The sequence below is a fragment of the Phascolarctos cinereus genome, unplaced genomic scaffold (assembly GCF_003287225.1).
Source record: "Phascolarctos cinereus isolate Bilbo 61053 unplaced genomic scaffold, phaCin_HiC Scaffold_5;HRSCAF=322, whole genome shotgun sequence".
Taxonomy (NCBI): domain Eukaryota; kingdom Metazoa; phylum Chordata; class Mammalia; order Diprotodontia; family Phascolarctidae; genus Phascolarctos; species Phascolarctos cinereus.
Genome location: NW_027555958.1, coordinates 120,426,518 through 120,443,458, shown reverse-complemented (window position 1 = coordinate 120,443,458; position 16,941 = coordinate 120,426,518). Strand labels below are relative to the sequence as shown.

Here is a 16,941-nt window from a genome sequence, read left to right as displayed (position 1 = left end):
AACAGAACTGAGTAATCACACATGCAAATATTAACCATTAATTTTAAATATCAGGAAAAGTTGAACAGAAAGTCAATTTCTTAGCAAAAGACTACCAAATTTTTCTCATAAAATGAAATACTATGGCAACTGGAAATTAGAAGTCTTAATAATGTGAAAAAAATTAAAAACCAGAAAATATTTAGGAAAATAAGAGGTATCAACTCACTGTATCCTAGCATTTGACAAATAATGTAATATTAAGGTCAAGGAATTCTGCAAACGGAATTCGAGATGTCAAAATAAATGGGAAAAAGATGACTTGAGTTAACTATCCACCCTCACATGTATATCAATTTTCTTTTCTTCCTTCTTTATTATAAGCCATACTGCATACATTTAAAAATAAAATAAATGAATACTGGTAACATGTGGAACCAATGAAGAGACATGAGACACTCCACACTGTGAAAAATAACTACAATTTTATAATAAAGTAATACAAGTATATGATATTATTATTACTATCACTTATAATAAACATATAAAAGGAATGAAAAATCATATTTACTTTTAAATTAGCCAATCAGTGGAAATAATGATGGAAATATATAAAACAACAGAATTGTATTTTAAGTGTAAATAGTTTGCAAGAGAATTTGTATTTCCTCTGCACAAAATGTTTTAAATATCTGAAATGCATTCATATTTTAGCATATTAACTAAAAGGCATAATTGGGAAAAAGGTGATAAGGTATTATTCAACTACTTACTGTTGGGGAAATGGAAAAAAATGTAATTCAGGGGAAAAATGATTCATTCTCTTAAAAGTGATGAAAAACTTTTGGCTTAAAGGAAGAAAAAGGAGTTTTTCTACAGTGAGAGGGTATAGAAAATGCCATTTATAGTTTTGTGCCAATTTTTGAACTGCTGATATAGAATGGCTTACCATTTGCAGTGTGCTTGATGGTATTCGTGTAGGTTTTCCTACTGGGTTGAAACCTCCTGTGAAAAAACAAGACTGTGAATTTTTGCTTATTATTCTTAGCCACTAATAGCGATTTTATTTTGAAAACATTATGTTAGCCAGACATATCTCACAAAGTTCTCATGAAAAAGAACTCATGCAATAGCACCTTTGAAAGCTGTGGTCATGGATCCTTTAGTCAGTAACAGTCAGAAGGTTTATCTAACTAAAGATCTGACACCAGGTTAAAGCTAATCCAATACTTCCATTCAAATGGTTTGGAGCAATAGCTTAAACACTGTTCACATGCTGTCTTATGCTTAAAACTGACACTATTATCTCAGCTTAGTTGTCTTTATTTCATGGAACAGTTGACATTCTGACTTGAGGACACAAAGTTTTCAGGCAGAAATGATCACAAAATGTGTGAAAGGAATTACTTCCTTATTTTATCAAAAAGAATAAGTACACCTATTCAGTATTCCTCTTTGATCATCAGACTTCCTACCACAATATATCTTGCTGTTTATTTTATTCAATCACCATGGAGTGCTTTTAGAAAAATAAGGGCTTCTAATTCTCTCCTTTAGAAATGATTACATTGATGGCTAAACTCTGGAAAATTCTTTCATCGTCTGTAGATTTATCTTTTTTTTTTAGGTTCATGATAGCTTTTATCACATTTCTTTTTAACAAAGGACTATTTAAAAATAGAACAAGTCTCTTATCTGTATGGATTTGGGTTGAAAGTTTAGTTCAAGTTAAGGGTGAAAATGAGATCTCAGGATCATATTTTGCTCTTCAGTCTCTGCTCATCAATAGACCCACATCTGATATATGAGTCAGTGGTTTGTTAATATAAGGCCCATGACTTCAATAACAAAGGGTGTAAATGAAAAAATAAAAGACTGTTAAAATGTCACATTGATTTCAAAAGTAAAATATTATTCTTAATAATATTATATTATAATACAAACATAAAATACTATAAAATCTAGTTCTTTACCTTAAAATAAAATACTGTAAAACATAGTTCTTCATCTTAAAAAACATATAACTCACTTAAATATTAAAGATTTTCTTTAAATGTGTTAATTAATATTCAAAAGATGTTACTTTTATTCATGCAATTGGTCTGACTTTTGATTAACTTAATAATAGTATTTTATTATATACAGAGAGAGAGGGGGAAGAAGGAGAAGGAATAGGAGAAGGACAGGGAAAGTGTATCTTTGGAGGGTAACCAGGATGGTGGGCAGAATTAAGACCACGTAATATAATGAACAATTGAGAAAACTGGGGATGCTAAACTAGGATATTCCAGAGACATCTGAAACTCAACAAGTCCAAAATATAAATCATTATTTCTCACACCTTTCCTACTTTTCTTAAAGTCATTAGGTTTGTAACATCAAATTTTAGTTGAATCTTCACTGACGTGTCCTGTTTGATCCATTGACACTGGTCTCAGGCTGTTGCATAAACAGCTCTAGCTCTAGGCATTTTCTCTGACTGTCCCCCATGCCTGCAATACTCTCTCTCCTCTGCTCCAACTACTGACCTCTCTGTCTTCCTTTAAGTCCCAATCAAAATCCCACTTTCCACAGGAAGCCTTCCCAACCTCTTTTAATTCTAGTGCTTTCTCTCTTTTAATTACTTCCTATTTATCCTGTATATAGCCTGCTTGGTATATATTTGTATGTTGTCTCCCTCATTAGATTGTAAGCTCCTTGGGGGCAGGGTTTGTCTTTTGCTTCTTTTTGTATCCTCAGCACTTACACAGTGCTTGACACAAAGTAGGCACTTAATGAATATTTATTGAATGAATGAAAATAGTAAAAATAACAGTACTTTAAGCCTTTCAAGAGATACATGCTATACTACAGTAGTATTCATTTTCCTTAAGGGCTTCAATTAATTTAACCTGATACTGTAGCAAAACCTGGAATATCACAATCTCCAAAGAATCAAAGTTATGGGTGATTCTAGAGTTAATGAAGAAATGCACGCTGGTGGAACAGCTAGGTGGCACAGTGGATAGAGTGCTAGCCCTGGAGTCAGGAGGACCTGAGTTCAAATCCTGCCTTAGACATATAATACTTAGTAGTTGTGTGACCCTGGACAAGTCACTTAACCTCACTGCCTAGCAAAAAGCAAAAAAAAAAAAAAAAGAAAGAAAAAAGAAATGCATGCTGGGCAGAAACATAATATAATACATTTCCAGTGATGACCTATATACAAGAACTGGTAAAAAGGGCAGGTAGCATTTGGGTGATGTAATATTAGAAACAGAGGTAATAGCAAATAATGAGAGTACAACTGAATAACCTGAGTGCTACATTGATATCCATGAAATGTAAAAAGACAGAGAGGAAGGCCTCTATGGAGTTTCTATGCAGGGACAAGATTAAGAATCACACAGCATGAGAAGGCATGAATGGGTTAAAATCTTGCTGATGGAGGGTATGTCCATATCAGTGAGATCTCAGATCTCAGTAGAATTAGAGAAATTATTTTACTTAACCTACAGGTCTGTCATAGGTTGAACCTACACACACACACACACACACACATACACACACACACACACACAAATTTCTAGTATACTAATTGAAAGGACAATTTGCATATTTTGCTTTTTAAATTTAATTTTAAAAATCATTAAGCACCTTAACCATGTAAGACACTGTATAATATGTTATATATATGTATATAAATAATTAGGCAAATGTAAATAATTAGATACATATATACATATAATCCCCTCTACACACATGTGTGCATATATTTATATATAGCATATGTATAAATATATATATCTACATATATATAAAAGAGAGAGAGAAAGGGAGGGAGGGAAGGAGGAAGAATGAAAGAAGGAGGGAGGGGGAGACAAAGGGAGGGAGGAAGGGAAGAAGGGGAAGAAGTGAAAGAGAAAAAGAAAGAAAAAGAAAGAAAGGAAGGAAGGAAGGAAGGAAGGAAGGAAGGAAGGAAGGAAGGAAGGAAGGAAGGAAGGAAGGAAGGAAGGAAAGAAGGAACAGAAGTCTAGGAAAAATAGGAAATGTCAGGCTATAGAGTTTTAAATGCCAAAGAAAGAAAATTATATTCGATCCTGAAAACAACAGGGAGCCACTGAAATTCACTGAAGGAGTGTGGGGTGTCAGATCTATACTAGTCTAGAGAAATTACCTTGGTAGCTTAGTGAAGGGCAGACTTGAAGCATGCAGAGCACCTTGAATGTTACTGCAATAGTCCACTCAAGAGATAAAGAGGAACTGACCTAGGTTTGTGGCTACAGGAGTAAGAAGGAGAGGCATAGGAGAGATGTCAAAGTAGAACCAATACATTCTCCTGACTCTGGATTTTCCTCTGCGATGGCCCAATGCGGGTCCCTCGTCCCTGCACCCCCAATCATTCCATTCCTGCCCAATTCTGCTTTTCAATTTCCTTTTACGTGCTGTCATCCCCCATTAGAATATAAGCTCCTAAAGGGCAAGGACCCGTATTAGTATTCTCAGCCCTTAGTACAGTGCCTGGTACAAAGTAAGCACTTAATAAATGTTTGTTGACCTGTATCAATCAGTGTAAGCTTCGACTCATATTCTAATATCTAATTCACTATCCCACTCATCACATTTTCATCTCTCCTCTAGCTCTCCAAGACAGCCTTTCCTGCTCTCCCACCCATCCTTTCATCTGAGGATCTTGGGTCACATTTCATTAAAAAAAACTGAGGCCATTTTCCAAAAGCTTTCTCTTCTTCATCTCATATGACTAGTCATCTTCTCTCATGATTTTCTTCTTTACCCATCCCACATGAAGAGTTGGCTCCTCTTTTTGCCAAGGCAAACTCCTCTATATGCACCCTTGATCCCACCCCCATTCTGTTTTCTTCAAAAAGACTACCCCTCACCCCCATCCTCCCCACACAATCTCTCCTTATCTACAGGTACCCTTCCTGTTTCCTATAAAGATGTTTATGTCTCCTCTATTCTTAAAAAAAACCAAAAAAAACTTACTTGATTTTGTCGTCCTTGCTAGCTGTCATTCTGTATCTCAGGGCCTCAGTTTCTTCATTTGTAAAATGAGGGCAATACTTTGGATGATCTCTAAGGTTCCTTCTAGCTCTAAAATAGTATTACTCAATTTCGACTGTCCTGACTGTCACATTAAAGTATAATAAACACAATCGATGAATAATTGTGACTCTGGGATAGTTCCCCTGTCTGATATTCCAACTACAGTATGAACTAGATCCCTAGGGCATATCACTGTATAACTATGTCAGAAGAAGGCCCATTTGGTTTGTGATGAAGAGTTTTCTATTAGTGTTCTGGAGCAGCTGTCCAGAAAAGATAATTTTACATCTTTTCTGGCAATACTCTTCAATTCACTGTGATAATGAAGTATTTCTGTAGGCTTCCAGATGCTGGCTCAACTTGGGTAAGTCACTATAAGAATGTTTATACTTTTTTGGCAAATGCTTTGTTTTTCAGGAAATTAGCAAGTTTTTCACATCCCCCTCTGCCTTCTCCCCCTTCCCAGGTTTATTTTCTTCCTATACAAGACTTACTTGAACAACAGAATACTACATGCTTTCTTTAGTTACTGTTTAACACCTCAACACCTATAACTCAGGAACTTGAACCAAGGAAATACAGAATGAGACTGCATTTATCAGTGCTCAAACTATCATATCACAAGTCCCATTTCAACCTTACACTTGGGTACAGGGATTTGATTCAATTCACTGTCATGAAGTATTTATTAGATGCCCCTTGGGCACATATATGGAAGAGAAAGGGCTTGCTATGTTCTCTTTTTCCTGTATCTCTTTTGAGAGTGAGCTAAGTTTTAGGAAGTATGGCAAAATCTTTTTATGGGAAATTTTGAAGTTCCCCCCAAAATTGCTAAGCTAGGATGGAATTTATGTTGCCAACCAATGGTTACAGAGACTTGAAGGAAACTTGTTACATTGTGCCTAAGAAAATATTCATAAAAGGAAAGAACAATGTCTGTTTAAACTTTTAATATAGCTCAGACCAAAGCTTTGTGATTTTAGGCACAACATTTATAAAAAAAAAATTGAAGCCAGGAATTTGTTAATGCTTTCTAATATCCTCTAAAGTCTCATTCAATCACAATAAATAAATATCAGAAAAATTAATATCAAAAATTAATTTGACAATAATTACCAGTGTTATAAGAAAATATGTAAACCCCCTTCAAATACAAACACCTTGACTTTAATAAGATACCTTTGCTCAAGAGATGAGAAACTAAGAATAAAATATGCAAAGCTGTAATTTTAATCAGTTTTCATTCATTCATTCACTCACAGAATTTCAAAGTTGGAAAGAAACTCAGAGGTTATATAGTATAATCATTATCTGACTGAATATCACCTCTATAACATTCCTTAAAAGGGATCACTTAGGTTATGCTTGAAGACCTCTAATGAATGGAAATCCACTCCCTTCTGGGGCAGACCATTCTTCTCAAGGAGAGCTCTTTTTGACAGGAAGCTTGTCCTGACATTGAGCTTAAATCTGCCATTCTGGCTTCTCTCCACTGCTCCAAGTCCTGTTCTCTGGGGCCAAAAAGAACAAATCTAAGTCCTTCAAATACTTCAAGACAGATGTCATCTTCTTTTTCAATCTTCTTCCAGGTAAAACACTTCCTAGGTTCCTTCAATCAATATTTATGAGGTGTAATCTTGAAATTCTGCTACCTCTTCTGCCCATCTGCTATGAAACAGGCAGTCTTATTCCTTGGTGAGGCTGACTCTGCTACCTGTACAAGTGATCCCATCCCATGTCCTCCAATAGATTGCTTCCTCTGTCATCTCCACTCTCTCACTTTTCTTCAATCTCTCCCCATTTACTAGCTGCTCCTCTGTTGCCTACAAACATGTCCATGTCTCCCTCATCCTCAAAAGAACTCTTATTTGGGCCATCCATCCCCACTAGCTATCATCCCATATCTTTCTTTCCTTTTGTGACTGTGAGAAAGTCACCTATAATAGGTGCCTTCACTTTTCTTTCCCCTCCCTCTTTTAATTCTCTACAGCTTGGCTTCTATTTTTATTCAACTGAAAACTCTCTTTCCAAAGCTACTAACAATCTTTAACTTGCCACATTTATTGGCCTTTTCTCTATCTACATCTTTTTTAGCTTCTCTATGACGTTTGACCCTGCAGATCACCCACTTCTCCTGGACCCTTTCTTCCTTCTAGGTTTTTGGGACATCACTCTTTCCTGGTTCTTCTCCTACCTAACTGATAGCTCCTTCTAAGTATTCTTTGCTGGATCTTCATTTAGATCATGCCCACTAACTGGAGATATCCCAAAAAGCTCTGTCCTAGACCCTCTTCTCTCACTCTCTATACTAACTGGTGACCGTATCAGTTCCCATGGATCAAACTATTATATGCTAATGATTCTCAAATCTACTTATTCAGCCCTAACTTCTTTGCTGACCTCCAGTCTTGCATCTCCAGTGGCCTGTAGGACATTTTGACCTGGATGTCCCATAGACACCTTAAACTCAACAAGTCCACAACTGAACTCATTATATTTTCTCCCAAATCCTCTCTTCCTCCTCCAAGTTTTCCTATTTCTGTCCAGGGCACCGCCATCCTCTCAGTGGCCTAGGCTTGTAACCTAGGTGCTATCCTTGACTCTTCATTTTCTCTTACTCCCCATGTCCAATCTGTTACTAAGGCCTGTCCATTTGACCTCGGTAACATTTCTCACATGTGTCCCCTTCTCTCCTCTGACACTACTATAACACTGGTGCCTCTTCTTACTGCCTCACACCGGGAATACTGCAATAGCTGCTGGCTAGTCCTCCCATCTTAAGCCTCTCCACACTCCAGCCTTTCCTCCATTTGGCTTCCAAAATGACCTTAAAGCACAAGTCTGATCATGTCACTCTCCCTGCTCAATAAACTCCAATGGCTTCCTATGACATCCAGGATCAAAGAAAAAATCCTCTATTTGGCTTTCAAAGTCTTTCACATCCTGGCCCCTCTCTCCCTTTCCAGTTTTCTTTCTTTTTTTTTTTTTTTTTAGGCAGCTGGGGTTAAGTGACTTGCCCAGGGTCACACAACTAGTAAGTGTCAAGTATTTGATCTGAGGCCGGATTTGAACTCAGGTCCTCCTGACTTGAGGGCCAGTGCTGTATCCACTGAGCAACCTAGCTGCCCCTCTTCCCACTTTTATATACCTGACACCCCCATGTATGTTCAGTGATCCAGTGACTGGTCTCTTTGCTGTTCCTCACACAAGCCACTCCATTTCCCAACTCTGGGCATCTTTACCGGCTATCTCCAATACCTGAAATTCTCCTGTCTCATCTCCTCTCTCCCTGGCTTTCGTCAAGTCTTAGCCAAAAATTTAAACTTCCATAGGATGGCCTTTCTCAATCCCCTTTAATCCTAGTGTTTTCCCTCTGTTGATTATTTTCAATTCATCCTGAATATAGCTTGCATATACTTAGTTGTTTTCATGTTGTCTTCCCCATTAGACTGTGAGCTCCTTGAGAGCAGGGGCTCTATTTTGCCTTTCTTTGTATCTCCGGCACTTAGCACAGTGCCTGGCACATAGTAGGTACTTAAATGTTTATTGATGGACTAACTGTATCAATCAGGTCACCTCCTCTGAACACTTTCCACCATAGGGGGTCTTTACTTTCCTCCCATGGGGCGCCTATGATTGAAGACCGTATTTCAAATGTCTTCTCCCCACAGTATGGTATAACAGGGACTATTACTTTGCTCACTATTATTCTTTTATTGCTGCCTAAAATTGTATTCATTTTCTTTGGCTATCATATCTTACTGTTGTTGTTGTTGTTTTCCAGATGAACTGTTCTGTAGTCATGCCTTTCCAATCTTGTACTTATGAAGTTATTTTTTTTAATGCAAGGTTAGACCTTGGCATTACATGTCACATCTTGCTATGCCCCCTTCCCCTCCTCCCACAGGCATTTTTGGATTCAAAATCGATTATCTAACATGTTTTCCATTTCTTCCAGCTTTGTGTCATCTGAATATCTGATAAGTATGTCATTCATATGTAAATTCACATCATTGATAAAATAGTTCTGCCCTTTAGCACAACAGGGGAATGGCAAATTAGTGGGATGCTTCTATAGAGATTTCTCTTTAAAATGGCTTTTTTAAAAAAATGATTATTTTTTATGTCTGGCCATTCAACTAGATCCAAATCTATTTGTACTCTCCATTTTATCAACAAGGACAATATACAAGATATTGGTCAAATATTTTGCTAAAATCTACATGTTAACTACTCTATTACTCCTGGCTGATCAATAAAAATTTAGTGCTAAATGATGAATGAGCTAGAAGGGGCCTTAGAGATAATCTAGTCTAATCCTCTCATTTTGCAGATAAGAAAATGAGTCTCAGAATGATGAAATGATTTGTCCAAGGTCACAAGGTTAATATAGGGGGCAAAGGCAATGTGGTAATGTAAAGCAAAGCCAGGATTCAAACCCAGTTCCTCTGACTGGAAATCCAAGGTTCATAAGGTCAAAGACTTAGAACAGTAAGGGACTTCAGAGACAATCTAATTCAACCTCCTCATTATACAGATGAGGAAACTGAGGCCTAGAGATGTTAAGTGACTTGCCCAAGATTACACAGATAGTACATGACAAAGACAAGATCTGAACCAACACCATCTGAATTCAAATCCAGCATGGGTTCCATTGTACTCTGCTGCCTCCTGAGGTGTTCTCATTATTACATTAGATTTAGTTTGTATCTAACATGTGTAAAGCATTGCATCATGAAATAGGAGAGATACAAACCAAAATAGGGGATGGTCTTTCCCCACAGGGAACTTTTAGTCTGGGAGAAGAGATGATATGTGTAATTAAAATAAAGCACAATGAAGTAGAAAGAACCTTAGCTTTGGCATCAACAATCAGGTTGGGATCCCAGCTTTGGTATGCCTCCAGGTTAAGTTACTTATTTTCACTGAAACCCAGTTTCCTCTTCTGTAATATGGGAATAAGATTACTACTTACATCTACACACTTAGATTTATTTGGAGGAAAATGCTTTTGGAAATTGCAAATTGCTCTAGAAATGGAGAAATAATCAACAGCAACACAAGGTTTATCTTATTACACCTATTATGTGCCTCTCAATTTCTTGTTGCGTGTCATACTTTTTAAAATTTATTTTTAAAATTTTATTTTTCTTATTCATTTATTTTGAATTATCAACAATCACTTCCATAAGCTTTTGAGTTTCAAATTTTTCTCCCACTCCCTTCCCACTTCCCTCCCCAAGATGGCACACAATCTGATATTGGCTATACATATACATTCCTATTAAACATATTTTCTCATTAGTGATATTGTAAGTGAGAATTAGAACCAATAGGAGGAACCACCAGAAAGAGGAAACAAAATACAACAGAAGAAAAAAATAGCACATAGTATGCTTTGATCTGCATTCAAATTCCACAGTTCTTTCTTCTTTGTGGAAGGCATTTTCCATCATGAGGCCTTTGGAGATATCTTGATCCTTGTATTTCTGAGAAGGGTTAAGTTTATCAATATTAGTCTTCACACAGCGTGGCTGTATTCTGTACAATATTCTCATGGTTCTGCTCACTTCACTTAGCATCAAACAATATAAATCTTTCCAAGTTTTTCTGGTCAGCCTGTTCATCATTTCTTACAGCACAATAGTCTATTCCATTACATTCATATGCCACAACTTATTCAGCCATTCCCCAACTGATGGGCATCCTCTCAATTTCCAATTCTTTGCCACCACAGAAAGAGCTGCTATAAATATTTTTGTACATGTGGGTCCTTTTCCCATTTGTATGACCTCTCTGGGATATAGCCCTAGAAGTGCTATTGCTGGGTCAAAGGGTATGCATATTTTTATAGCCCTTTGGGCATAGTTCCAAATTGCTTTCCAGAATGGATGGGTCATTTCATAACTCCACCAACAATGCTTTGGTGTTTCAATTTTCCCACATCTTCTCCAACGTTTATCTTTTTCCTGTTTTGTCATGCTGGCCAATCTGATAGGTGTGATGTGGTCCCTCAGAGTTGTTTTAATTTGCATTTCTCTAATCAATAGTGATTTAGAGTATTTTTTCATATGACTATAGATGGCTTTAATTTCTTCATCTGAGAACTGCCTGTTCGTATCTTTTGACCATTTATCAATTGGGGAATAACTTGTATTCTTATAAATTTGATTCTGTTCTCTATATATTTTAGAAATGAGGCCCTTATCAGACAGACTGGTTGTAAAAATTTTTTTCCAATTTTCTACTTTCCTTCTAATCTTGGTTGCATTGGCTTTGTTTGCGCAAAAATTTTTCGATTTAATGTAATCAAAGTTATCCATTTCGCTTTTTGTAATGTTCTCTATCTCCTGTTTGGTCATGAATTCTTCTGTTCTCCATAAATCTGATAGGTAAACTTTTCCTTGCTCTCCCGGTTTGCTTACAGTATCAGCCTTTATATCTAAATCAGCTGTCATACTTTTTTAAAGAAAAGATAACGTGGTATCTCATGATTCGAATGTATTTTATCAGCAGAAGAATCAGAAAGGCTTTTTCTTCAATGAGAAGTTTGGAGTCAATGAAAGTACTCCACAATTTCCTAAAGGTTCCACTTCCCACTCATTCTGGGCCCAATTCACTGTCTGTCTGAAGTGACTATCTAAGATATATATACTGTTAGAGCAGCTTTATGGACCATGTGATTTTTTTTTTGGTCCAGATGTTTTCATTGTTGTAAACAACCTTTGCTAAGGAAACTCTCCCTACTAATGCGGATTAGGAACTGTTCTGCAACTTATGGTCTTTGAGAGTTGGTTACCTTGACTTCTTCGTGGCCACCCAGCAGGTACGTCTCAGAAGCATAACTTGTACACAGGAATTCCTGACTCTGAGATCTGCTCACTATCCACTATACCAAACTACAGACATTCTTGATTCATGTTTGTCCTGTATGTATGTATGTATGTATGGCAGCTGAATTTTTAATGAGATTACAGATAGATATCATTTGGGAGTCTCAATACTATCCCAGAGCTTGATGCAAATATCAGAATGTCATCTGCAAATAGTAGTCTCTGGGGGAGCTCATTATCTCTAGGGAATCCCTCTTCAATTTGGATTCTGTGATGTCCATCTTTCCTGGGGAATACATATCTCTGTTTTATGTCTTGCTTCATGTTAATAATCATGGTTTTGAACAAAGTTCTCTCTATTATAGATAAGAAAACTTCTATGATCGTTAGACACCTTGTTGGAGGACATTGTTTAATGTGGCTTAGGATAAAATATTACTTTGTTCTGACAAATCAAATGTGAAAGCATCATTGCCAATAAACAATAAACATAGTAGCAAATTTTCCCCTGCACCTTTCAGCCAACTGTATGACTACAATGATGTAGTCTGTTCTAGAATATTACCAATATTAATAAGAATTAATATTACTAATATTAATAAGAACCTGCATGTTTATAAGAATGTCATAAGAACTTTTCTTAATGCATTCATTGAAGATATATTCTATGTGTATACAGATTATTTTCATGGAGATTTTGTTGAGACAGAAAATTAGACATATGGGTCAATATTTTCAATCACCTGTTTTATCTAATAGTAATAACACTGACAGTTTTCTACCTCTAGCATTTGGTATTTCTCCTCTTTTAGATAGCTTAAGTATCAGTTTCTTACTGGCCAAAATTGTGTCCTCCTCTTCGTATGATAGGTCAGGTCCAGCTACCCTTCCCATCTTTGTTTTCCTTAATACTATTTCTATTCCTTCATGTAGCACATCAGGGACTGAGATATTAGTGTCTCCACTGACATAAATACAGAAAATAGTTTGTTACAGAGATGTTGACAGATCTTTTAAGTTGCCTGTTAATTGCCCCTTTTCCAGTTTCATTCTTTTAAAAAATATACATTTTCCCCTCAATTACATATTAAAACAATTTTTTAAACATTTAACAAAAGTTTTGAGTTCCAAATTCTATCCCTTCCTCCATCCTCTCTCCCTTCTCTGAGACAGTAAACAATCCGATATAGTTTATACATAAGCAATCATGTAAAACATTTCCATATTAGTTATTTTGTTCAGTTTAATTCTTAAAGGCCTTTACGATGACTTTATTTAGGTATGTATCTTATCAAGCTTTTTCAAATGAGGTTTTCCCTTAATTACTTCTTATGACTTTGTGAGGTATCACTACTGACATTCTCTCACCATCTTTCCTGTAAGAATTTATATCCTAAATTGGTATTGTCTTTGGCTGTCACATCTTTTCATTTAACATGGAGATCACATGTTTGATGGCTAAGGTGGATTTCAGGCTTTATTGGCCTCCTTGTTGTTCCAATGTCCTTACAGCAGTTAAACTTCTTTAGGATGTAGTTATCATATGTCTTGCTGTGTGTTTCTTCATTTTTTTTTCTCATTTGGGGACAGCTACAGTTTATTTAAGTAAGTCAGACTGGAGTTGTCTTAATTACACATCATATCTTAATCTCATGTTTATTTTTTCTTTTAATTTGGTGTTGATTTTGACCTTTGTTCCAACAAATCAATGGTCTGACTTTACAGAGATAGCTCATTTGGCTATGACTCCTTACATTAATGATCAATCTTTTCCTTCTATAAAGCCAAAGTCAATTAATTTATTATTTTCGTCTGATTCTTTCTTTCTTCCCTCCTTCCTTCTTTTCTTTCCCACTCTTCCCTTCTTTCCTACCTATGTCTAGCAGCTTTAAGCTCTGCTCCTTAAACAAAAAAATTATAGACTTGAAGGTTTGCTTTTTTTTTTATCTCGATACTGAGCCATGCATGTGTCTGTATGTCTGAGTTGGTGCATGTGTAAATTGCCATTCTCCCCTTAGCTCACTTCAGCACTGAAGTCAATGAGTATTAAAGTATATGTTGATTTAATCTGGAACATCCTCTGAAGTTTGTGATAGAAGGGCTCTACTTCCACACCTGCTATCACAGATGTTGGTGCATAAAATACAATTACCTGCATGGTGATCTTTTTGCTTATGCTCATCATGAGCACTATAATGTGAGATGACCAAATGTCTATGGAAGTGATGTTTCTTGTTGCTTTCGGTATTAATTCCTTCATTTGTTTCTACATAGACAGCCTGTCAGCCGTTTGGAGGCAACTTCTTTTGTCCTCTGATTTCATTTACAGCAAGAATGTCAATACTGGTGTGATTCAGTTCTTCCTTTAGCATGATGACTCACTCACTGGTCAGTGGACAAGGATCTCACATTTAGAGTAAAAGAAGGTGGTGCTTTCAGGGCTTCTAAAATGATCATTCTGAGCATTCTCTGCCTTCTTTTCTGCTACTCTCTTACTACCTTAAGTGGAATTTGAATGTATGAGAACCAAAGGTCATTTTGTGATTTTCTTTGTTTAATGATAATACTATGAATGATAAACTATAAGGAAAGACAACTTTGACAGACTTTAGAACTCTGAATAATGCAATAATAAAGCATAAATCCAGAAGGTTGAAGATGAAAGATGCCACTCATTTCCTGCACAAGAGATGATGAACTTAAAATTCAGAGGTACATAATTCTTTTCAGACAATGTGGGAATTTATTTTGCTGGACTATGCATGTTTATGATGAGAATTTTCTTTTTTTTTTAATGGGGAGCAGTAGGAAGGACATATAAATGCATGTAAAATAAAAAAATTGATTTTTAAAAATGTTAAGTGTAAGCTATTGCATCAAAAGATATAATTATCATAAAAATACAAAATAACATATTAAGTACATGAAAGAGGCAGACTAAGTGTTCAGAAGAAGGATGCAATTTTAGGGAAGGAATTTCAATTTTAAATATATTTATCATTCACTTGTGTGAATAGGCATTTAATAAAGGTTTGTTAAATAAAACAATGTGCAAATAATGAGTGCTTCTTCAATATTTTCTGATAAGAAACCAAGCAGAAGGTTAGAATGGGCTTCAAGGTCAGAGAATTGAGGATCATAAGGATCATAAACCTAAAATCTAGAAGGGATTTTAGAGATCATATAGTCAAACCAACCTCATTTTACATATGAGAAAACTGAGGCCCACAGATGTAAAGTGAATTGCCCAAGTTAATATAAGTAATGGAGCCAAGATTTGAATTCAGTTGTTCAAATTTAAAACCTAGTGGTTTGGTTTGGTTTTTTCTCCTATTGCCCTACGTTCACTAAAAAAAAAAAAATTTTCTTAATTCAGAAGTCTTGATTATAATATATTATTCTAAGTCAAATTTAAACTAATTTCAGACATTAAATTGTTATGTTTTAAAAATATAATGGATTTGATAATTTTACAACATGAAAAATTATTATTTTATAGGTGAACAGGCCATCAGGTTGCTGTTTGATTTTGTTGTTTAAAAAAAAAACCCCAAGTACAAAGACATCACATTCTGAAATTAGGAATTTTATAGAGGGAAATAAATGACACACAGTCTCTTAATTAAATATTTACATGACAAAGAACCAGATGTTCTGACTTAATGAGCACAAATATCTGCTTTCCAAAATTACATAGCTACATATTTGCCTGAAGGTTAAATGGTACCTTTATTACCTTCAGCAAAAATATTTTTGTTTAAAAAAAAAAGAATAAAATTGCAGGATTAACAACTAATGAAATGTAAAATTAAAGCTGTTATTTTTTATTTCTTAGGCAATGAAGCCCCCTCCACCAAACTCCATGATGTCAAAGTGTGAAGTTAAAAACAAGTAAGTTTTTAAGTGTATTGAATAGGTAATCATTTTGTTGTATAGTACTTGTCTGTAACCTTCTCTTCTAATGAAATATTATATCAATTACTTTGTAAGGACAGATTTAAAATCTCATAACATAATCGTTTTTAATTCGTCACTTCAGAATTTGTTTAGTGGTTCATTAAGCAAAGATTAAATCTGAAGTCTTTTAAAACCCGAACATAAATTTTACTCAGTGAAAAATACTGCATACAAACATACTTATATAAACTAGTATTCTTTATCTCTAGGGATCTAGGACTAATATGGAAAATTAAGACTTATGAAATATAAGAAATCATTAATTCAGGATAAAAACAAAGTAAAAGATATTGTCACAGTGAAAGTATTAATATTATAAGAGAATACACTTGGAACATTGAAAAAGGGCACTGTGGAACATATTTTATTTCTAAAGCTTGTTGCAGGCTGGCTCTGTTCTTCCCATGTCAATGGTGCCATCTTAGAAGATGAACTCTCTAAGGAGAGTCACATAGCCAATCTGATGTTTTCTATACGGGTTAGTTCCTTGAGGCAACTACTGAGGTAAAACTGTTGCTTCATCTGTCTTTTCATATCCCAGCCCCCAGCGCACAGCACATTTTGCATAAAGCAGGTACTTAATAAAGGTTTGTAAGATAAAACAATGTGCAAATAATGAGTGCTTCTTCAATATTTTCTGATAAGAAACCAAGTGGGAGGTTGGAATGGGCTTCAAGGTCAGAGAATTGTTTACAAATACTTAGGTGTAAAAACATTTATGTCTAAAAAGGCACAAGATAGGGAATTAAAACAACATTATTAGAAAGCATCTACAGAGTACAACATCACCATATTCAGGACAAATCCATATTACAGACTCAAAGTGGGATACAGTGTGAGGATGGGATACAAGGTGAGGGTGAGAATGGGATACACACCAGGAATCATACAGGGATCTGGTCCCTTTTCTCTTGAGAAAACGTTGATACTAGCAGTTCTCAAACATGAATCTGAAAGTATGTACCCTTTTTTTTCCCCTTCCCTACTTCCCTCTTAGAGTCTCTGGAGAAATTCAATCTGTAATCCATTTGCCTTTTTCAATTCTATTCTGGGATTTGGGATGTTCCTTTTGACATTGACCTTTATTTTTGTCAGTGGTGCCAGTATGCTCTTAGTCACCGAGAAA

At 35.6% G+C, this 16,941-nt stretch overlaps 1 protein-coding gene across 5 annotated transcripts in view; it reads right to left on the bottom strand.

The window, feature by feature from the left end:
• AHI1 (Abelson helper integration site 1) overlaps nt 1-16,941 on the bottom strand; it is a 260,190-nt gene that overhangs the window by 85,081 nt on the left and 158,168 nt on the right. For all 5 annotated transcript variants that reach the window (XM_078155120.1, XM_020987117.2, XM_020987122.2 and 2 more), the window contains one exon: nt 929-984. In XM_078155120.1, the coding sequence (XP_078011246.1) occupies nt 929-984 (56 nt within the window). Of the gene's footprint in view, nt 1-928; nt 985-16,941 lie in introns of those variants that run through there.